Raw genomic sequence first — 23760 nt, 5'->3', positions numbered from 1 at the left:
TTGTTTGTTGAATAGTTAGTTTCAGTTAGAGGAAAGAATAAACAGAGGATAAATATGTTGAAGTAAATTTTTTAAAGAGTAAGAGAACGACAAACTTACATTCTAAGCAACAGACAGACAGACAGACAGACAGACAGACAGACAGACAGACAGACAGACAGACAGACAGACAGACAGACACACACACAGACAGACAGACAGACAGACAGACAGACAGACAGACACACAGACAGTTTTAACATTTGACTAAAAGATGCACTGTAAGAGATGGCTTATGGTTACTCTAATTAAATAAAGTCGGATCTTTTTAATCTTACTTTGTAATCTTCATCCCCAGGAATACTGCAGTTACTAAGAAGAAATAAGGAAATTTCTGCTTCCTTGTGCTTAAAGTAAAACGCGCTAAAACTAAGGTCATAAAGGACTTTACAGTGATATCTTTGTTTCGCGCAAAATTTCAAATGGTTTAAAAGATGCATCATCATCATCATCATCATCATCATCATCATCATCATCATCATCATCATCATCATCATCATCATCATCATCATCATCATCATCATCATCATGACGTATAGACCCGGCTATAAAACAAATGTCTTTTTCTGCTTGTGCTGTTATAATTGGAAGTCGTTAAATATTTTTGTCAACAGTCAATGGGAGACTTCGGTGTATAAGCCAGTTCAACTGGTAAGCATACACTTAGTCCATAGCATAGCAAATAATATCGGACATGATTAGTCTTACTGCATAATTGCCAGCCACGACATAGCCTCAAAGAAAGTCTTCATATTTTAGTCCTACATGTAAAAACAAATTGAAACTGGACTATATTTGCATTTATTTTGTCAGCAAGCAAGAAATAGTAAAGATTTTTACTTCAACAAACTTTTAGTATGGGACCTTTCTGCACAGGGGTTTACTCAAAATATGGTTTACTGTCTCACATGTTTGGTCCCACTGAGTACATACACTTAACTCAGTCTCTTTCAAGACTAGTTGCTGCAATACTTTTGAAAGTCATCAGAGAACTAACTATGACGATGGTGAATTACTTTATTATATTTTAACAGCAGCTATCCTGTAGGAGAGATGCTGGTGGACTCATCTACGACGGATTTTACAATCACAAGCTTGTCTAGGCTCGGTAGATTGTCCAAGGCAATCATCGGCACTGAACGGAAACAGTGTACGTCATCGCCATCGGTCCTTTACTGCACGATGACCATACAAGAAAAAAAATGGAATAAAAAGGAAGAATACAGGAGAGATGGTTGATTTCTACACAAAGAGGCAGAAAAATGACTGTACGACAAAAATATCATCATTATTTTTTTTTTTATTTTAATTTTGCTTTTCGAGTGACTTAAGCTTAAGACATAGAATCTGAATACATTCAAGATTGATACAGCTGTAACCTAGAAATCTAGCCTGAAATACTGTGGTAGTAAAGCAGAAATTTTAAAAAAAGTATTTCAGTGTGTCATACTCTATGCGTGTGTTACTAAGAAATGATCTCGTATCGTATATTTTTTCTGTTCATCTGTGTCCTGTTTTTACTGATCTCAACTTATTCGACGGTCTAACTAGCAAGCTTTTGTACACATATTAAGACAGTCAGAGAGGCACACATATTTGTCATACCAAAAAAAAAAAAAAATTGTAAAACTTTATCAGTGGTTTTATTCTTTATTCACACTGTTACTCCAACTACCCCACTAACACCACAAAACAAAAACTATAGAGCTAGCCAAGGGTATTTTTTCTTTACCAAATATAAATCATGTGCAAAGATCAGTAAGCGAATAAACGATTGAATTTTCTTAGAGCAGGAGAAAAGTTTGCTCTAAAAATGAAGGTTAAAAATTTAGCTTGTTGATGTATACCGTGTGTTATTATTGATAATATGAAATATACAAATAATAGCCTTTCCTAGTACAATAATAAAAAACAAGAAATATTTGTAAGTGTTATCATTACTTCCAGCAAAAATGCACAAGGTGTTGGTATCCGGAGTGAAATACTCATGATCAAATATTTTCAGTGTGTTATCTGTCTTTGCGTGATGAAAGAATGCACGAATTTCTCTCGGGTGAGAGAAAACCATTGAGGAAAAAAAGTGCCGGACATAGGAACAGAAGGGGACAAACTACTGGGCAGACATGCAGTATTTGTGTAACACACATTAAGGAAATATAAAAGAGAAAACAAACGACAAAACTATCTTGTGAGGTCTGATTAGACATTTAAAACGACAGAGTTCCGTGAAGAACTGGCTTGCTTACTTCTAGTGAAATAAGAGCCTGCTCTGTATAATCATATTTCTCATACAACAGAGGATTTGTTATGTATGAGAAGGAAGTATAAAATGTTTGTTTCCTTGTTCAAACATTACGGACTCTTAACACCAAGTACAAAGAGGGCATTTACAAGCCTTTGACAAGGCTAGTATTTATACATGCTTACATACACCCAACACACTGATCTGACAGCATGTGGAACATAAATGCCGAGATATCAGTGTAACATTCATTCTGTATGTCTTATATGTTTATATGTCAATTATTAAGGTCTCTATGCTGCAATACACTTACTTAACAGCAAGACAGTTGTAGTAAATGCTGGGTATCCGACTAGAATTAGGGTATTAGAACATCAGGAATGTATCTAACTGACCGACAGATTTTTTTCATTTCTAACAACGACGTTGCATATTAGAGACATTGTAAAATTACTCTGGCATGTCAAACTGTTTCTGCTTGCTGCTGATGTTCACACTGTCCCAGTGCTGGTCAGTTTACAAAATACACAGGCTCGAAAGTATTATACAGATCATGCTGTAATGATTTTCGGATCGAAGGTCTTTGCGGAAGGACAAGCGTATATAGCAATCTGTAAAGATTGAATGTTCAATGGTTTTTTTTATTAAGATACAACGCATACAATAAAACAATAAAAATATTTTGTCATTCAATAAAAAGACTGATTTTACGTTTGGTCTTTCTGAGAGCAAACTACCGAAGGTAGAAAATGCTTGGGATATATAAATTATATATCAGCAATCCTTTTAAAAAATACTTGGTTATATTGCACACCACCAAAAGAGTATTTATTTGCTTTAAAACAAAGGCTTGTTTGACGCCAATAGACATTTTCCAAGTACCAATTCCTGGTTTTCTCTAGACAAGACAAAAGGCTGGAAAATCTCTAAAAGGGACCATGTGTAAAAACACTAAAGTATTACAGGTTCATTATCCTTGTCATATGCTCATTTCTTCTCAAAATACCACATGCAAAAGTTGAAAAACGACAATTGCATTTTAAGACAATTCGTTGTAGGGGCAAAAGTAAACAAATGACGGATCCTACTTCTGCTGTCACAATCACAGTTAATCATGTGCTAATCATTTGGAGAACAAACTATGAGCTTTACATTCTCCTGTCAATCTCGGTAATAATAAGGAATAGGTGTGCATTTTTACAAATCTGAGGGAACGAGTGATACTCCTGTGATGCACTTTATCTACAATGTATATAAATAACATTTTAATGGGTTGTATTTTAAAATTTAGTTAAAATAATATTACGCATGTACACATGCAAAACGCTTAAATACTAGATGCTAAAATGGAAGACAGAAAAAAAACCAGTACAACTGTAGCAATGAACTTTTGTCCAGCTTGGATAAGACATCAAAAGATAAAAAATTGTTTTTAAAAGTTTTAGCTACAGTCCCAACCACCAGATGTCTAAAAAACAAAAGCTAAGTGGCTATGGGTTAAGAAGTCAATCCAGATACATATAACAAACAGAATTTTTGCGGAATGCCAGTTATTTATAATATTGCTGAAGACTGCTATATAGTCAAGTTCACAAAACCTATGAAGCTAGTCTACCCTGAACCTCTGTACTACTAAGTAAACCTATAACTTTGTAGCCAAATGTTTGCAAACACCATGTTTTAACTACTTATAATAAAATGTGTAGCTTAGTCAACACTGGGATAGCTAGCGGCATCCATGTTTACTTTTCTAAAATTGAAATAAACAATTGTGTTAGTTGTGTTCAAGTTACATCTAGGAAAAACAATACAATGTTGTTTCATTTCCACACACAAGGACAAAACTAATGAAATCATAACAGCAGCAATTATATAAATTTAGATATCTATTTTCGAGTAACGACTTATGATTGAATTTCATGAAAGTCGGCTTTGTGTTTCAGCGCCAGAAGGGACATAAGTACTACCTTCGTCGGACAGAGGAGTCTTGGCAAATCTCTTGGCTGAAACTATGAACTGAAAATAGCAGACAGAAAACCATAACCAATTGTTAAGCGAAACGGAAAAGGAACAAACAAGAAAAAGAGAAAAATCGCTTTTATAGCTCAAAAGCAAAAATCCTAGGAGTGAACCTTTCTGAACGTTTCTTTAACCGAATCATAGTTATCACTTTGATGAACCCATCATTCTGAAAAAATCCACAAATCCTTAAAAGTTACCAACAGTGTGTCCCATGTTCTATTGCAACGTGGACTAATTACTGCTACTGATTTGTGGCGCAGCGATCAAGTTTCTACCCATGGTTTCGTTAAATGACCTATCATAAAATAGCAAGTATTTCTTTCAAGTCAGTTTACAATTAAAACAATAACCAACAGTCTATATTCAACAGACATCGGAAAAAGCTGGTCAGAATGAAGCTTGCGCTGACCTTTGAACTAATTAAACTGTTTCAAAAATATTTTGTTCCGCTTGCCATAATGGTCAGTCCAGTCAGTATACCAAAAGCATAGAAATAAACAACACAGGTGTGATGTAATTTCAGGTGACTGGCAATAACTAATTTGACCCATTCGGGACTATATAGAACAGATTAAAAAATAATCAACAGGTTCCTTCTACTGTGGATACACATACTTAAAGAAGCCATGGGCAAAAAATTGACAAAAAAATAATCCAAAACATTAGACAGAGTAACATACTTGAGAGTAGTTCTAATATGGCTCACACCTTAATCTCTTCAATATTTCAACCAGTGGCAATAATTTGTGTTTTGTTTTTCCTTGTTTCAGTTAAGTTATAGCATTCTTATTTTGCCAAAGTCTTAAGTCTTATTCGTGTTAATTGTTTCACTGGATAGTCTGAAAGTCAGTGATATAGTTAACTCATTGCCACTGGTCGTCCATGGACCAACCACCGTGAATTGCCAGGGCTAGAGGATCGCACTTAGTTTGGTCTCTACTCTCAACCTTTAAGAGTGGGTTTGTTTCCCAGTCTGCAAAGGTTGAGGTGTAGAGACATGTAAGCCCTCTGACCGCGGCAAGGTAGCGATCCATCAGAGGGACGCACACAACACAGTAGCACATATAATCCCTTGGTGCAAAGGATCTCGAGACACACTGTTGGCAGTTTTTTAAAGTATTTGTTTACATGAATATATCCGACAAAATTAAAGTGTAAATAGCTAAAATTTTGTCTAAGATATAAGAACAAATGGGAAAATTTTAATGATAACATAAATGCAAAAAGTGACTGCCTGCTGGATAACAGAATCCGAAGATGAGGCCACGTTTTAGGTTTTCCATTAGTATAAAAAGTTCCCGGTGCAGGTCTTGCCAGCACTTCCTCCCAACTGTCTCCGAGTGTAAAAGCGTGCTTTGTGAGATGTAAGTAAATGACAATGCACTCCGATAAAAAGTCGTTTGCTGAAGATGAATAATGAGCTGCTTTTATCAAGTACATCGATTCATCCATGTTTCTCTCCTCCAAGCTTCGAGCTCCCACTTTTTTCCTCAAAGCCCTCATCGCTGTTATTTTCATCAGTGTCGCAGTCACTGCTTTTTTCCTCATCGCTTCCCTTTTCCTCATCGCTTCCCTTTTCCTCAAAACCTTCATCGTTCTTTGTTTTATCTGATTCCTTATCACTGATTTTCTTCTCATCGCTTCCCTTTTCCTCAAAACCTTCATCGTTCTTTGTTTTATCTGATTCCTTATCACTGCTTTTCTTCTCATCGCTTCCCTTTTCATCAATACCTTCATCGTTCTTTGTTTTATCTGATTCCCCATCACTGCTTTTCTTCTCTGAACCCTTGTTACAGGCATTTTTTTCATTTGATTCTTGCTCATTCCTGCAAACAAAAACCACAATCAAAGCCTCAAATGAATCATTGCTTTGAGTATAAAATATGGAATGGGCACGAAACAGTTTGAGCTAAGAATGATATCATGGTTTGTGCTGTAATAGGAGACTACACAGGAGTAAACTAGTAAACTACGAGTGCGCAAGCACTTTGCATCACAATTTCAGAATAATACATTCTTAGAAAGAAGCTTGTACTCATTACCGGTTATTTAAGAAAAGAGGTCAAGTGTTACGATTAAATGCCCCATAAGTTTATTTTCAAACAATCGCTTTAGGTGACCATTCATACCAGACAGTAAATCTAATATAGGTATGGTTATATATGGCCATGCATTCATCAATTTAACTCTTTGTTTACATACCAAAGAAATGGCTTCATCTCATCAATGTCACTGACGTATGTTTCCTTCCTGCAAATAATAACAGCAAGTAAACGTAACACAAGATGAAATAGAAAAGATATTACTTGCCCTAGAGTCAACTAAGGAAACATGAGTGTACAAATTTACTATATAAAATAACATGTTTTTTATTTAGAAGCTCTCAAGTCTTCTCGAATGAACATTAAGACTATTTTAAAACATTGTCCAGTGTTCCTACTTTTTGTTTTACTTTCTGATAGATTATAATTTCTTTTAATCTCTGGATGAACTGTCTAAAAGAGTTTTCAGCCACGCTTCCTTTGTTTACATATGTCCTTGTATTTTAATCTTGTCATTCGTCGAAAAGAAAGTTTTTGAATGACGACAGTTAATAACAGTGAATAAAGACACGTGCATATATTTACCTGGTGGTGTTCTGTTCATTTTCCACCATTATCTTGTTTACGTGTCCTACCACAGGGCTTTCATTCCTATAAAAATACGATAATTTTGCACGATATGAAATTAAGTGATGAAAAGGAGTCCAAAATACATGATAATTATGATGTGAACTAAAGGGGATTTAGAAGTAGTTCTACATACCAATGAATAACTGTTTAATCATTCAGTTACTGTAACGCAGACTTTAAAATGTAAAAATCCTGTTATCAGTCATATTGTTTTACCACTTTCGTGTGTTATGGTAATAGCTGCCTTTCTAAAAGAAACAAATACATTTGAGAGTAAGTTACTTGGGGCATGCGATCAAGCTATAGTCAGTTTGATAAGAAAAAGACATTACACTTCATTACATCACACAAGAACGTGAGTGGGTGAACACACTTTACTCTTTGTTTCTTTTGTTCTCTATCCATCACGGTGTTTAGGCCCATCCATGCTTCCTTAGCGTTGCCCTCGATAAGTTGCTTTTGTACCTTCTTTCTGTATCCAACTTTGGGTGTTTTGCCTTTGCTCTGAACTCCTTCTCTTTTTCTTTCACTTTCCGTTTCTCTCCCTGCATAAAAGTTATCTTCTTTTCATCGAGACAGTGTTTCAGCTCGATACTCAGACATGGTTTGTTATTCGGACAGCTGTAGGTCTTCTTGGTAGTGATGACAGATTCTTTACAGAAGGCGATATAAGGTGTGATGGTGTCTGGCAGACAGTCCACCTTGGCTCCACAACTAATGAAGAACAAATCCCAATCGGTGGCCTTAAGACAGCCCATAAGCCTCTCAACTGCTTCAAATGTCCAGGTCCTAATACACTGTTGTTGGCTGTTCGTGCTTAAGGAGCTGTATATATGTGGGTAGCATGTGAACTATGTTGTGGTCTGATCTGCGAAGCGGTGGGCGGAACTTGGAAACATCTCGCACATTACCAAAACATCTATCGAGGCGGGTGGGACATGTGACGTATTGATGGAGACGGAAGCAGCTTACTGACATCACAGCGGTTGAAATCCCCGATCTGAAATACTTGCTGGTCGACTGATGACGTCGTCGCTCGGTTGTATGTGTCCGCGATGTGCTCAACTGTAAGGTTGAAGTCTGGGCCAGGTACAGTGATTGGACCGAATTCACGAGGTCAATCGTGTGGATGTATCTATTAGTTCCTCACATAATAATCACAACAGAACTAAACCAAGAAACTCACAGAAAAGTATTCGTTCATTCACTAGCTGCTGAAAATGCCACCAACTTGAAATCTATGTTTAAACGCTTTTAGATATTAAAGTTGAGGTATTAGGGGATGTAGTTTATGTTGCGATAAAATGAAGTCTCGCGGTTGTTGATCCAATTAGGTTTCTGCTCTAACTCTTCTTCCCTTCTGTTATTTCTCTGTAAATCACATTCTGTGCCTCGAAAACTATCCCTCGGGTAAAGCAGTAAAGAAAACAGTTTTTGTTTGAAAACCAGCTATAATATTCTACTTACATGTTAGGTTTCTCTGAACAGTAAAGACCTGAGGAAGACAAATGTAAGCGTGTTTTTATTGTAGTAACGTGTCAGATATTGCTACTTATATAAAATATACCATTTTTACCATTTTCGTAATAACTGGTAAAAGGACAGAAAAATAACCTGCTTGTAAAAATAATAAAGTTTGTTAAAAAAAACGAATACTAACAAAAGATTTCAGGTACAATTTCATCACTGATCGAAATGTGTATTTTCTTTAATATTTTATATTTTTTAGCTCGATTTTTATTTTCGATATTGCTCTGTTATTATATTTTTACTATAACTGATAAAATTTGCTTTTTACTTTGCTTATGCTTGTATCTTCTGAACAGAAAGATGATGAGGAGAATGGTGAAGATGATGCCAGCTCCAATAATACAACCAATAACTATTCCAAGGTTGGTATCTGCATGAACGGAAATAGTTTTATTTAAGTTGGATGTCAGTAACCAATCAACAGCATTTGAAAACACTTTTATAGTAAGCGACTGCAAGAAAATGTTTTGTTTAATGTAGTCCTTTACCGAAATTCTATATTTTGCACATAAACTTAAAATACCAGTGGGTATGTGGATGTGCACAACAAAATTTGTAAAACACAATAAAAGAAATGTCAATTTTATTGTAAACTACTTGCCTCCTTTCCCGGAATCCTCTGACATCGGAAGAAGCGGTTCAGGTGCTAAAAGCAACAAAAAAAAATTATCCTTATCAATTTGTTCTTATTCAGCTCACAGATGCAACAATGTATCAACACACAATAGTCTACTTATAAAATCAGGAAAACCTTTTACATCTTGCTAACAATCAGCCACTGTGTAGTTATAAAAGCAAACAAAAAATTCCAAAGAACTTTGTATTGGAAATGGTCCTTAATTTATACTATCTTGAACTAAAAAATAGAGACTAATTTTGATGTTTTAGAATTCCAAGTCTCTAGAAAATCACTTCTTGTCACATGTGGAAACAATAAAAAAACATTTTACGATCAGAAATATTTGAGTAGATAATTTGTAATTCATATTTAATTCTTGAAAATAAACATACTTATATGATTTGTATGTATGTAAACAACTTATATACTGTATGTATAGTGTTTTACTAGCAAGGTGATCACATTTAAGACTTCACGCATAACCACCTCTGTACTTGTCTTTCTACAACTCGAATAAAATCCTCTGTTTGCAAAAAAAAAAAAAAAAAGGTTTGTAGCAATGTGTGTTTAAGGGTCAAGACTGCTTGCAGATCTTACCAAAATATATTTAAAACATGGCAGCTGCATAACAAATAACTTCCTTATCAAGACTCATTAAACGTCTTATGAAAGTTTATTAACATTTTTTTAAATGAACCTTAATTTGCTTAAAAAGCTTTAAAAAGATATGTTTACTCAAACCATTTTGCTTGACTACTTCTTGTGTTTTTTTAATAACAAGTTTCTAAGATATATCTTTAAACAGCTGAAATTAGTAGCATGAAAGGTAATTACTATTTTATTTAATGAGACTCTTTTGCAGGTAATCCTTACAATAAATAAGAGGTGATATGTAATCTACATGTCCCTGTTATTTCTCATAATATCTTTAAATCACTACTTACCACTTTGTAACAAATCGGTGACACCTTGAGGCTCAACAGTGTTACCACCCATGGGGTTTCCTGGAAGAGATTCACAAAAAAGCAATAAAGTATAAAAATATTTAGTACTAACCATAACCCAAAACTATGAGATTTGCGAGATGAAATAATGTGTTAAAATAGAACATAATCACAGTTTTTATTTAAGCGACTTTTGTGCTAGTCAGATGTTCTCAAAGAAAACAATTTATGTATTGAGGCAATATTTTATGGATATTTTACTATTTCAGAATGCAAATCTGCAGCAGCTGATGCGTATAAGTCGTTGGGTACCAAAGAGACATCACCACATCTCTGTCTAGAGAAATACAGAACGACAACCTTAAGAGTGCTTTACCTCTCACTGGCAATGAGCATTCTTCTAGGCGGGTTACTGTCTGGCCTGATAATTGGCAATTGAGACTTGCAGGTGTATCCCTTAAGTTCTCAGGCAACGTGATCAGGGCTTCATTATCAGATGGAAATTCAATTTCGAAACCGTCTTCAGTGTCACACTTGTAGGAATCTGACCATTTGCATCTGATAATGGTTTCTACAAAACATGTTTAACATATGAAGTAAATAACAGCTGTGCCTATAAAATAATTTCAGTTAATTACCAGACAATAAAACGTACCTCAAACAAAACAATGACTAAAACAATCCGATTCCTTAATTGGAAAATACCTTCCTTTTGCAATTAAAATAAACCCAAAATATATAAAACATGTTTCTTGTAAAATCGTGAGCTATTTTAGAAGTTGAAATTAGTGTATCTTATTAGAATATTTAGGTACTACGAAGTGAAATCGAAAAAGATGCAGTGCCAGTTGGCCCTCAAGTCACTGTTAAAGCAATTGTAATATTATCAGAGACTACTACCAATGGCTATACGAGAAGTAAGCAATTAATGAAATATCACGGTAAAGCAGTCGGCCTGTAATATTTCTGTTTTGAAATCTGCTTTAAAAAACGTTTTAAATGCAATAAGAAACTTTGTGTAAAAAGCACTACTTGAAGCATTCAGTTTTTCCTCAGTTACAGAACATATTTTATAATAGTTAACGACTTTTGCCGCTAATCTCGAGTCTGCATTTAATTCTTTGAGATTGTCTTGGCATCAAAAAGCAAAAAAGAAAAATACCCAAAATAAACACCAAAAAACCCGTCGATATAAGAAGTGTTATCATGTAACTAGTGCTGCATGTAGCAGATAAGCATTAAAATCTTATCACCATACTTAACTACTGACTTTCACGTCTCATCAAAATAAAAGTAAAAGAATGGGCAAAGATGACAAACTAGATTGTAGAGATTTAGAGAATTAGATAGCAAGACTGGTAGGCAAGGCAAGCGAAAAGATAAACAGACCAATGGACAGACAGTAATTATAGTAATTACTTTGCGTTCCCTGAGCAGGACACCAGTTGAGTTTGAAATTTTTCTTGTATTCACCTTCGGGGAATCTGAGCTTGTATTGTTTACCATATTGTAAAATGCACGCCATTTTTGTGCCTGCAAAACACGAGACACACGACTATTCAGAGATACATAAATGACCATGAGCATAAAATATTTTGATTTTTTTTTCTCCCATTTTCACTGCTCGCATTGGTGTAATCTTTCGTATGAATTCGTTAAAGCTTGTTACTGATTGTACGAAAACAAGAAATAAAAACCACATTAGTGTCTTAACTGTTTGCGTTATTCCTATCCGTAATTATCTTGTTACCGCAGCTTTTTTAATTACTTGTTAAATGAAGTAAGTATATGCATATGCATAACTAAAATAAGTTTTTGGTCACGAATGCCGCCAACAGTTTGTTTGGGCATTGAATGACTGGACCAAGGTCAAACTTAGATTCCTACAAAATTTTCTTCTTTAACTTTTAGCTACTATGCATAAGTTTGGCATAAAACTAATGGTTATGGGAATAAAGTTCATTGCTGTCAGCAGTCAGGTGAAATGTGCAGTGGAAAAAGTTTCTGCGTTAGTGTTTAAAAAGTTGAGATCATAATTTTTTTTTTGGTATCCATTTACTTTATAATGTTTGTTAAGAAGAACAAACTTGAGTTTTGTTCGCATTTGAATGACTCGAAATAAGTATTACTACAATACTTTAATGCGCCTTTGCACTCTCCTTCAACATATATTTATATCAGCAATGTAAATATAAGTTTATCGAAAATATATCAACAGGTTAACTAAAATTAACCTTGATAATATCTGACAAAAAGAGCAAATCAGCCAGGCATGTAAGCAGATGCTACAAACAGAGAACAGAATAACCGTTGCGATCGCGGGCTCGATTCGGAAAATATCACCAGCGAAGTATTCTATTAGTCTTCAACAGGTGTTTACAGATATGTACGACATAGGGGTAGCATCGTAGAACACATCGCTCTGTACGTAAATGAATACATAAGGTAGGCAACTACTGTAACCTTTAGGAGTTGTTCTATTTTAGATTACTTCCCTTTAACAGAGGAAAGAGAGAGAGAACACAGTCGACCAATCAGGTATTCGTTATGTTTAAAAGACGACAAAGGTTCAGTTAATACTCTTTCACACAATTCAACATGGATTTGTACTCAAACAACCAAAAGCAAGAAAAAAAACCCAGTAATTAATTTTTTAAATTCTAATGTATGTTGTAATATATATGTATGTTTTGTACTTTATCTTTGTTTATATTGCGTAAATAATTTTTTGTTATTTTCTAACGTTTTACCTACTTCCCGATTTGTAAATTATCTGTAGCATACGCTTACAATCTTTCACTTTATTTTACTACCAAGAAAGCCCAAATGAAACGGCCCTGTAAATTATTCCTGTAAAACCTGCTTTACAGGCCTATGCCTGTTTGAAGAGACACCAGCGGATAAAGGTCAAGTGTAGATAATTGCACACATATGCATTTTCCGATACAACACGGTAGAACTAGAGAATATTTACCATGAGTAAAATCAGTTTTACGAAGAATATACCCTGACAAATCTAGGACTCCGCCCTCCCTCCAACCCTTATCTTTCTCTCTTGAGTTAGTTTGAAATTATTCTGAAGGTACTTATCACCGGGTTATCAAGCATAACGCAGAAATGTAAAATTCGTAAAGATGTAAATGCAATAATAATAGACGATTATATTTAAAATTTATTAATCATTATTAACAGATCGTTACTATTAACAGATAACTTATGGATATATATTTACTAGCGACTTACTTTGTCTGAACAGCTGCGTACAAATCTTCGCGAACTGCTGCTATGAAATCGGGCCTAGGCCGTTGTAAAAACCTAATCAACATCAGGCACATGACGTGACTAGCAGCAGCGCCTTTCCGGAAACTATTGAGCGCGGGTAAAAGGGACATAATTTCATACATGGCGAGAAGAGATGTGTGATGTCCAGCGATGATTGTCATTGAATGACAATACTTTTATGTGCCACTCTATCTAATCTCACATGCGTTTCAACATTGATGTGTCAAATATAGAAGAATTATAATTCTAATCAAAGACTTACATAGGTGCTTTAATTTCATTTTGCATTTGTTGACTGTGCGTATATAAGCTTTTTTTCCCAGCCTGATGACATTAGCTGTGTATACAATACACCTCCAGGATTGGTATAAACAATGTTTAAGTAAATTATTTTCTTAAAGGCAAGAACGCATTTAGTCGCCATCTTTAAGTCTATTTTCTAGCTTGAAAAAAAGGAAAAAGTGCCATGAATAAGATGGATATAGTTACTAAAATATTTTGTTCTTTAACACCACGTGCCTTTGGTTTACATGCAGATTTAGACGAATCCATATGTTCTCTTTTTTTTATATGTAAATAATGATAAATTCGCTCTCTCTCTTTATGTAGAGCTTGTTAGACGCCTCAAGTGCCTCAAGTATTTGGTGAACTTAATTAAGCGATAGTTACAGCGAACTGTAAAAGGAAGCTGAAACTGTCCAATCTTAACAGCTCGGGTTGAAAGTCGTGTACTTACAATCACTGTCATAAAGCTGTTGCACTTAGAACACATGGCCTGACTATGGAGACTCTAAGTCAAGTTTGTTGTTTTCTAACGACAGTTTTTGTGACACAAAAGCAAACCTTTGCGTTTACATGTAAGTACTTCAGTTTCGTCAACTGGTGTATCATTGACGTGTTTAGTAAAGAATTCGAATTGTAAATAATTGTTTAGAAACAATAGAATTAGAAAAACATTTAAACCATGATTCAACGATGGCATTTGAAGTATTTAAAAAGTAAATCAGAGTTACCTTTTATTGACACAATATCATCAAATGAATTAAATGCATATTAATTAAGTTCTTTGATTATTGCAATGTATTATGAGTAATAGGAAACTTATATCTCTCATGAGTCTCTCATGTCACCTCGACATAAGCACGTCGATAAACTATTGAAATAAATATCGAGAACTGATATTTTATGCTGGTAATCTTTTGCTTAAATAGTAAAAGAAGTCAAGCAATAAATAAAACTTTTACATAAACTATTTAACAACTGCGAATAACTGTAATTGCCATATTTAGCTATAACATAGTTAACATTAGGTAGCGTCTTACAATTGAACACATTTAGCACGATGTTAAAAGATTTCTCCGGAAAATAGCACGTGAAATTACGATTATTCAACTTCTAACTCTTGCAAAAAGAATACAGAACAGAGGGTATGTATCGTGTTCAAAATAAATCATTCTATTTGAGTGATCTAAATTCAACGCATATGATTTTCAACACAAACAAAAAGGCAAACAAACCACACTTCTGAGACACTTACAAAAGAATAGGTGTAGCTGAATCGAAATAAAAAAGAACAAAGGAATGCGGATTCAAAGATCCTTAAGTATGCTTCTGGATAATCCTCTCATCTGCTCACCTAAGCATTCAATCTAAACAACTGAAAATACACAATGGTAGCCTCAAATGTTTATTAATATTAGCTTCTTTCAGTTCACCACTATCACAAAGCCGACCTTTTTTGACAGTTCAAACATGAATCCTCAATTTACTATACTTCTTAAAGTTAACTGGCTGGTTTCAAGGTACTGCTGTTATTTAAAATAAATAAAGCAGTAAAACTTACAAGCCAATGACAATATCTGAAAAAACGAACGTCAAAGTTATCTTCTACTCTTTGACAAAAATGTTGGTTTATTCACTGATTTGACTCCAAAACTAGTTAATATTCAGGTTTTCATAAGACAACAGCACCAATTTTAATTTTTTGTGACTATGATTGATTTTTACATTTACAGGTGGAATCACAAACAAGAGCGAAATTTTGCCTGAAAGAGAAGGCAGTTTTACAACTATTACCTATCTGCTCAATGCTACTAAAAGCTCAGCATTTCCAGGCTCTGCGACTCTCTTTTATGAAGCGTGCGTTAACAACAACCTATCAACTCAGTGCGAATTTGAGTGGACAAATGGGTGGTCCAGCCACCCGTCTGTAGAGAAATGGGGTCCTGGAGACGACGTGGTTTGTTCCTACGAACCCCGTTACCTTGACAACTCCATGGTGACCTGGGAAATCAAAATTTCACAGCTGGTCAGTCGGTCACTGAGTGTTATGGAGCTCTACCTGGAGAATAAAACTCACAACAATAAGACAAAGAAAATAATAAGGCGGATCCATATTGATATTCTGTGTAAGTAATACTACTTCCTATTATTTAAGATAAAAATCTCAATACTATTCTATAATAACGAATCAACTACTCAGTGAACATTTAACTGGAATAGAAACAAGCTGAAAAGCTGACCGTTAAGAAATATTCTCACGTGTACGAAACGACTTTGTACCCGAGATCGTAATGTCAGCAGCTATGTTCTCACATCATCCCTCGTTGTAAACGGAATAGTTTTCGTGTTATTTATATATGAGATGGTATACAACAGTTATTTCGTGAATCTTCTCTCGAGGTTTGTGCTTACGACCTTCTTTAGTCGCTAGTGAATTTAACATTTCGGCACCTCAGTTCTGATATTAAAGATAAATTTTGCAGGGATATCTTGAAATATGCCTGCATAACTTTAACCTCACTCGAATACAACCAAGAAACCGAAAGTAGAAGTTTTCCATGCCAAAATGAAACTAAAATGGTTCTATGGGCACCTTGACATTTTCATTGTACAGTATTTATGCATGTCGGATGTCAGTAAAACAAAGGTTGATGCCGATAACGTTTAAAAAAATCGCCCCTTAATGATGAACGGATTTAAAATCCCAGTTACCGATACCTGCTTATAGTGGTATTGCAATTACTGCATTGAAATACTTGTTTTTCGTTTAACAACGTTTAAAGACTAACTTTATTAACTTCTGCCCGAAATTACACATGTAACCTGAATAATTAATGGTAGAACCAGTCGCAATGTATTTGCGGGTGCGCGCGCGTGTGTGTGTGTGTGTACAGATCCACCCCAAGTCACAAGTCTGACTGTAGACGGACAAGAGGTGAACGGCACTCATCTCATCAACGAGAGTCAGAAGGTGAACATCTCTTGTTCCTTTGACAAAGGAAACCCGCCAGCCGCCTTCAGTCTGGTTGACAACAATAAGAAGGAACTTGTTAGAGGTTCAGGTCCTCTGACCTATTCACTTCTAGTGCACTGTGAAGATGACTGGCCAACAGTTCGTTGTGAAGGGAACGGGTCTGAACAGAACAGATCTGTGTCTTTTCTTGTCAAGTGTAAGTACAAAAGTAAACCTACATTGTACTACATTAGTTCGTTTACACTTTAACCCTGTGTTACATTATCCTCATCAGCAAACACATCTATACACCATGTGGTACAATACTATAATACTATAGTCAGATACATATTAAGGGTTAAGGACCCAACAGTATTTTGGAGTCTGATAAACAACATAAAAAAGAAAAATTAAATATACTTACATGCTCAATAAATGGACTTTAAAATTTCCGCTTTTTGATCATCCAGCCAAACTCGTTATCGTAGTAAGTCAAAGCGATGAAGAAGAATTATAACAGAGCCACGGCTTTGGTGCCCCTGACAGTAGGAATTAGATATAATAATTACAGGAAGAACACAAAATGTGAACAATGCTATCAACAGCATCCGGTTCGTTGTTTATGTCCAATATTTCACTAGTCATCTAAGAAACTGACAGAAACCAAGACTTGTTTTAAGCAAACAACGAATACTTTAGTTTGGTTTTGTAATTTAATTGGTGATTTAAAATGATCTACGAATCCAACTATATCATGGTAAATGTCTTCTTTGAAAGTTATGAAGAAATGTAAAACTGTTACAAACTATTAGCTCATTTTGCACAATAAGCTGTTTTTGTTTGTTGTTTTTACAGGTCCTCCCAAGTTCACTGAAAGCTTCGTGAAAATCGTCAGTTCTTCATTATTGAATATCACATTACCTGTCAAGTCTTATACAAAAGAATTCATTAACTGCAGTTTGACATCAGTGACATTAGACGGCAACGAAACAATAACACTTAACTGCACACTTAACGGTCATCCACCTGATCTTACTCTCTCTTTCCATCTTAACAATGAAGACAACAAAATCCAAGGAATTTGGATGTTAACTCTTGTCAACAAGAAAGGTCCCGCAAACACAACTTTAAACTTTACTAACGAGTCAGGGATGGGTTTCAAACACGAAAGCGAAAATCCAGGTATACAAATTTGAAAGTTGTATGTTTTATATATTGCCACGCTGATCCCAGTCCATTCTGAAAGGCTGGATGAGTGCCGAACAGTTTGAGTGACAAGTGTTCCAAACCGTAGAAAACAACAACCAAAAAACTCTTAAATCTATGTAATTCGTTATCTACTTTGGGTTATTTATAGTAGTTTATAATATGTCATATGTAAAAAGACGGGTGCTTTCTGGCTATATCCTTCTTATTTATCTACACCAGTAATAGCAAATCCAACTCTTACATTATTTGAGACATTTGCTTTGTCACTGCTTTTACTATTTTACGCTACATCAAATCATGCAGCATGATTTATATTTAATAATTTTCAAACTAATCAATATTATGAACAGAAAGATTATATATCTTATTGAATTTTTAATACTGTTTTGTGATCTGTCCCCTAAATAGCCCTTAGTATTAGAAATTGTTCTTGTATTTAAAATGAAACTTTATTTTACTATGAACTTGTTTTCAGTGACTCAAAACTCAATGAAAATATGATAAAATATATCATTGCTATTGGAAGGTTAGTTGTTTATGAAGATTGTAGGTAAGACAAACACGATCTCAGTTGTTTCAGCACAAGGGCGAGGGAAAGAAATAGGCATCGGAGTTGCATGTGGTGCCGTTCTGCTCATCGTCGTAGTTATTGCTGGGATTGGCGTTGTTATTAATGTCAAAAAAAGCAAAAATGGTAAGTTTTATGAAAAAATATGTAATTTACAAGAGAATTTTACTTTGTTTTAAGATGATATATTTAATAATGCTAGTATTTTTTTATTCCAGAGTTTGCACTCTGCGTGATGCTTATTTTTCTTTCCTTTCCATACAAGCTACTTTTATTGCGAATGTCTTGATTGCTGATGATGGAAGCAATGGAAATGGTCACAATGTTGACGATGACCATGACAGCAACAATCTTTATGCCAGCCTGAAATGCTAACACTTCACCATAGCCTGATAAGTGTTAGTTCAGTGATTCTTAGAGACAAATACTTGTTTACATAATGGCAACATGTAACTTTAAAAGTAAAAAAAAAAATTGAATGTAACTTTGTAACTACTTACCATACTTTATAATCATAACTTCACTAGAAGCCTTTCTCCAATATTCCTGAAGAATAATCCGTGTCACATCAATTCTTCATTACTGGTAGACTTCAGACTAATACAACAGTCGACACAAACTCCTTATTTTTAGCGCTAACAACAGTTTGACATACAAAAAACCCAAAAACATTTCACATGCTCTCGAGTGTTGATAAACGTAGAGTGATTTTGTAATGGCTTAAAATGTAGTTGAATGCCTTTAGTTCTTTCCTCATCTACTGTTTGATGACTGTCGTTACTTGTACGTTCACTCATACCCTTTTTTATTGGTTTCTAGTTATTAGCGTCCACCCAACATATGACAAAATATGCTCATGTCTTTTGTCAATCGTAATTTCGAAACAATGGTAATACGTTTATATTCGTGTAAGTTTATTCATCATAACTGATATTGGAATCTGGACAGTATATAACAGGTCATTATGTATCGTTTCGCCATCAGTACCTAAGACTGCCAAATTCGTTTCATGAAAAGTATAAATGTAGTTGTCATTGAAATTCGTCGTCGATCACCCTTCAAGGTACCTTAAAAAGACAATATATGACAAGGTGTCGTGTACAGTAAAATGGACAAACCAGACTAGCTTACAACTACAGATTGACTGTTGCTAAGTATGGTGTCCACAGTGTGACGACTTGCATGCATTTCGTGAAATATCGAACATGGTTTTCTGTTTTCTGTGACGAGAATTAGAATTAACTCCTCAGACAATTGTTCTTGAGCTGTTGGATTTTTCTCTATCGCAAGAGGTTCCCATTTCACCGGGGCGTCATCGGGACCTATATTTATTGAGGGCACTAAAACCCTTATATGATTCGTATTTTGTGAGTTGGGATCTGCCAGACACTAGCTCTAGTCATGGTTGTTGTTGCTGTTGTGATTCAACTGTGTTCTCTAAATACTTAAAGCCTGCTGCTTTGTTGATTGTTGTCCGTATCTTTAGCTGCTTTTGCCGTTGCAACCTATGATTTACTCTTTGTCAGTGTGATTCTTACTCTATCTTTGTTCAAATGTCAGTCGGGCTCAGTTGATAAGGTCTAATGTTATGCCCGCTTACCAATCTGTCTTTCCAAGTGTATAGTTTGCAAATTGGGCTTTCCGATGGAAATGAAGAGGAGATGATCGTGGAGAGAGAACTGTTTTAGTATTAAACATAGCCTAATGTCGTGTGCAGAATCTTGAACTTTGATTTTAAGCTATTTAGAATATATGGTCTATAGACTTAACTATTGTCGGATGTCGTTACTTTGTATGATTAATGGCACATATACATACAATTTGTATTTTTAAATTAACACAAAAGTATGTGCTTCTGATTACCTAAGCTTCAAGAAAGTGATCTTAAATTACTGGAGGCAAAAAGGCAGAAATAATTTGAAGAAAAAGAGTATAAAATGAACTTTGGGTTCACCCATGTAGCCCGTTAAATGATAATAAACCTTTACATGCAGAAGAAAATAGAATGAGAATACTGATAGCTAAATTGTTATAATAATAATGTAGCTGTTAATTAATCCCGATAGTACAGTACTCATTTTTTAGTTTAAATTACTATCTCCGCATAGCGAATTTAAGGCTTCAGCTCGACATTGTTGTAGAAAATCTACGAGGAAGTTTGGGAAGTAAGCTCATTTAGTCCTGATACAGTTAACTGTCTTAAGGTTATTGTTATTCATGATTTTTTTTTTCTTATTTTTTTTTCTGTCCTAATTTGAATAGAAATTGTGAAGACAGCAGAGAACAGCTGAAATATGAAGACGTTGTCACATACAAGCATGCCCAGAAAATCATTTTCATCATTATTAAATAATTTAGGCATAAAATATAATAATATAAAATTTCTTGTCTATAGCTATGATCGGTAAATGACGTGTATGGGACGAGTAATGGATTGACAATCAACCAATCAATCGTGTTAAATCTTCCCAATAGATAGACTCTCCTCTCGTTGACCTCTATCGGGGGGGTCACCACGCCCTCCACGTCTCAGCTCGCGCGGACCCGAGCCACGACTTGGAGATGTTCAGTCAACAACTCGTATGTTTTGTATCACCGTCTTGATGTTTTTACTTTAACTTTACTTTTTCGTGGGTTTTGTTGCTGGCGTCTTCTCGCAAGATCTTATATGTAGGCCATCTGTTGAATTTCTCTCTGTGTTATTTAGGAAATACGCCTTCAGTACATGCACTTGTTTTCATTCCATGTTATGGTTTTTTTAATAGCTGCGATATGGAGCGGAGGCCATAACTACGGTGATCATCCGCAGATGTTCGGTAAAAAGAAAAAAACTGAAGAAGCCAGCTGAGTGAGTCTGAGAAAGTCTTACTAGGGTTGTCTTTGCTCTCTTATTTCTATTTCCTTTTTTACTCTTTTATTTCTGACTACAATTTACACACTAATTGTGTGTGTGATTGATATTACGCATAATGACTACTTAGTGTGATTATAGTTGGGATGGAATGATTTAGTGTCTTTAATGCACCTTTGGGCTATTGAATCTAATCGGTCTGCCATCTTTTTCTTCATTTCCAGCGTGTGCATAAGAGCACATTTTGTTGTAGTTGTTCCAGAGGAAACAACACAAGGACCCATCGCATAGAAAGAGCAGGTGGAATATAACATGAACAAACAAATTATTGTATCGTTCCCTGATGCCACATGTTTTTGCTTTACCTTTCACTAAAACCCGATATCAATGTTTACAGAATATCCAAGTTTGCTCTGTCGTGGTACTCGTTGGGTCGGAGCGAAATTCTTTACGTTCCCCACATGGACTAGAGAGAAAAAACAAAGAAGTCGGCAAGGAAACAAATGGCCGACCCTGGTGGTTTTTTTTTGTGCTTTAAAACTTTGAAAAAACTTTCGATAGTTTGATACTAGAATCAAGCTGAATGGGACTGAAGATAATAAGTATATTAGACCGATTTGTTCGGTGATTAGGATACCCTGGGTTCACCTCGGTGACACCTATGTTCACCCAAAGGCGCCGTTCGATTTTTTGCTAAAGAAGCGAGCGAAGAAGAAGGTAATTAAGAGTCAGATTTGGAGGATACAGCACATCTATGTGTGTTTAAGCAGAAGTAAGAGAATTATACAAGTAATTGAGCGTCCACAAGAAATTGAGAAAACAAACAGGCAGACAAGCGGATAAGACGTTTATGGACTTTTTTTATATTTACTTTTGAGTGACAGATGTTTCGAATCTTTTTATTGAATTAACATAGGGCCTTGCACTTTGCTAATCAAGACCTTTCCCTTACTTCGCTATAGTAACGAGACTGGTCTGCGTGGAGTTGCAATATGCTCTAGCCATGCGCAAACACCAAGCGCGCCTTTTCTATCTCTGTTGATTGTTATAGTCTTAAATAATACGAACGCTTAAGTTCGAAAGCGTCCATGAGTTTCTTGTATGTAGAAGTGGCTGGGAATAAAACTAGAAAGTACAATTAGTAAACCTCTCACAGATACGATTTAGGCTTACGGGTGTAAAGAAAGGATTTAGGTGCGAATGTCAGGTGCTGTAATTGCGTCTTGTACTGCCGACACCATCCTTACCGTAATATAGGGATCTGTTGACCATGTGCAAGCTGTTTAGCTTTATCTTTCTTGAAATAGGTTAGCTTTTTTAAAAAAGCGAAAGATCGATCTAGACAAGACAACAACACTCAACATATAAAATAAGAGTACACAAGAAGTAATCTAACAGACGTGATGATTAGAAGTGATGGTACGATGAACCTGAACAACTCCGTGTTTAATTCACATATCTTTCGGCCTAGAACGGTTCAGTTAACCTTAAGATCAAGAACGGAAAGAAGCTTATTTATCTGTGAAGCGGCTTGCGCTAATGAGTTGTTACTGTAGGCAATCCACTTACAATCAACTAGACACTAGTAATCACGAGAAGGTGAGTTTTTTTTTTAATGTGATTCTTATAATTCATTGTATATTTCGTTTGATCTTTGAAATTAATTTTTTCTAATAAAGAAGTGTTGGAGTGATGTCAATGTAAAATATGTCTGCGAAAAGTAATTACAGACGACGACGCTAAATCTAATTGCTTGACTTGACTTGGGAAGTGAAGCTTTACCTCCCTTTCTAAATGTTGATGTAGTTATAAGCAAAAGTAGAGCGGAAACTTGAACTTTTTCTCCCGTCAAAGACATCAATTGTTTTTAACCCATTTAACCACCACAAGTGAGAGTCATTGTATGCGTAGGGTTCGAGTCATCTTGATATGTTAGCCCTAAAGAAGTTGCCAAAGTCAGGTCAATGGTCTTGTACTTCCCCACCTTACTAGACTGTGGAATGCTTGTAGTGTTTAGGATGTTGGTACTCACACTCAGACTAAGGAGGCGGGGTTAGACGCGTCTTAATGCGGACCTGATATCGTGTATACAATGAGCCTTATTAACCTTCAATCAGAACCGGAAGACGACCTAACTGTCTGTTAATTGGGTCCTATCTTCTCTAGACACAGAACACGAAGGGATGTTTTTTAAGTGACTTAACTCATGTTTCGTGAATCTTGAATATTTTCTAAAAAAAGTGGGATGGGCAGTGAAATATACTGTGATACAGCGCGAGAAACTAATTTTTTCACTGGGGTGCTACTGATATAAGCAATAGAAGCGACAAAACTTGACTTTTGCCTCAAAGCACCTCAAATTGTTTTTTACATATATTTAGGCACAAGTGAGTGATATTTTGTCTCGTTGTTGCTTTTACCCGTTAGCTTTTTATCGTAATTTAAAGTAAACTCAAAGATGTCGCTTTTACAACAACACACGTTTGTTTATTGCCTTGTGTACAGGAGACCATCGCTGTGTAGAATGCTGATGGACTTCACGTCTGG

The 23760-nt window shown here is 35.3% G+C and overlaps 2 protein-coding genes across 3 annotated transcripts in view; one reads left to right on the top strand and one right to left on the bottom strand.

Annotated features, from left to right (window-relative positions):
- Positions 1–23760, top strand: part of LOC112568573 — a 170877-nt gene that overhangs the window by 8093 nt on the left and 139024 nt on the right. Inside the window, exons 5-8 of the mRNA XM_025245905.1 lie at positions 15366–15758; positions 16527–16802; positions 17441–17767; positions 18366–18488. Coding sequence (XP_025101690.1) covers positions 15366–15758; positions 16527–16802; positions 17441–17767; positions 18366–18488 — 1119 coding nt within the window. The remainder of the gene's footprint in view (positions 1–15365; positions 15759–16526; positions 16803–17440; positions 17768–18365; positions 18489–23760) is intronic.
- On the bottom strand, positions 1670–13397 carry LOC112567432. 2 transcript variants are annotated; one of them, XM_025244118.1, is made up of 11 exons: positions 13312–13397; positions 11488–11601; positions 10445–10639; positions 10069–10128; positions 9107–9151; positions 8774–8875; positions 8443–8470; positions 6931–6996; positions 6506–6553; positions 5955–6129; positions 1670–5864 (listed from the first exon to the last, which is right to left on the bottom strand). In XM_025244118.1, the coding sequence occupies exons 2-11, from the start codon at positions 11591–11593 to the stop codon at positions 5748–5750; spliced, it is 942 nt and encodes a 313-aa protein (XP_025099903.1). In that variant the 5' UTR covers positions 11594–11601; positions 13312–13397; the 3' UTR covers positions 1670–5747. The 2 variants fall into 2 exon arrangements, with proteins under 2 accessions (XP_025099903.1, XP_025099902.1); XM_025244117.1 differs by having other exon boundaries at positions 1670–6129.

This window comes from Pomacea canaliculata, linkage group LG7 (genome assembly GCF_003073045.1).
Source record: "Pomacea canaliculata isolate SZHN2017 linkage group LG7, ASM307304v1, whole genome shotgun sequence".
Classification (NCBI taxonomy): domain Eukaryota; kingdom Metazoa; phylum Mollusca; class Gastropoda; order Architaenioglossa; family Ampullariidae; genus Pomacea; species Pomacea canaliculata.
The sequence above is the reverse complement of the archived record's forward strand: the minus strand, read 5'-3'. Positions and strand labels throughout refer to the sequence as shown.

Bases quoted from the DNA above. Each gene is read 5' to 3' on its own strand.
- LOC112567432 (XM_025244117.1), bottom strand. From the start codon at position 11,593: ATGGCGTGCATTTTACAATATGGTAAACAATACAAGCTCAGATTCCCC. The intron at 10,640-11,487 runs GTAATTACTATA...CATGTTTTGTAG, and splicing joins TCCTGCTCAGGGAACGCAAA to AAACCATTATCAGATGCAAA. The intron at 6,130-6,505 runs GTATGTAAACAA...TTTTGTTTGCAG, and splicing joins GAGATGAAGCCATTTCTTTG to GAATGAGCAAGAATCAAATG.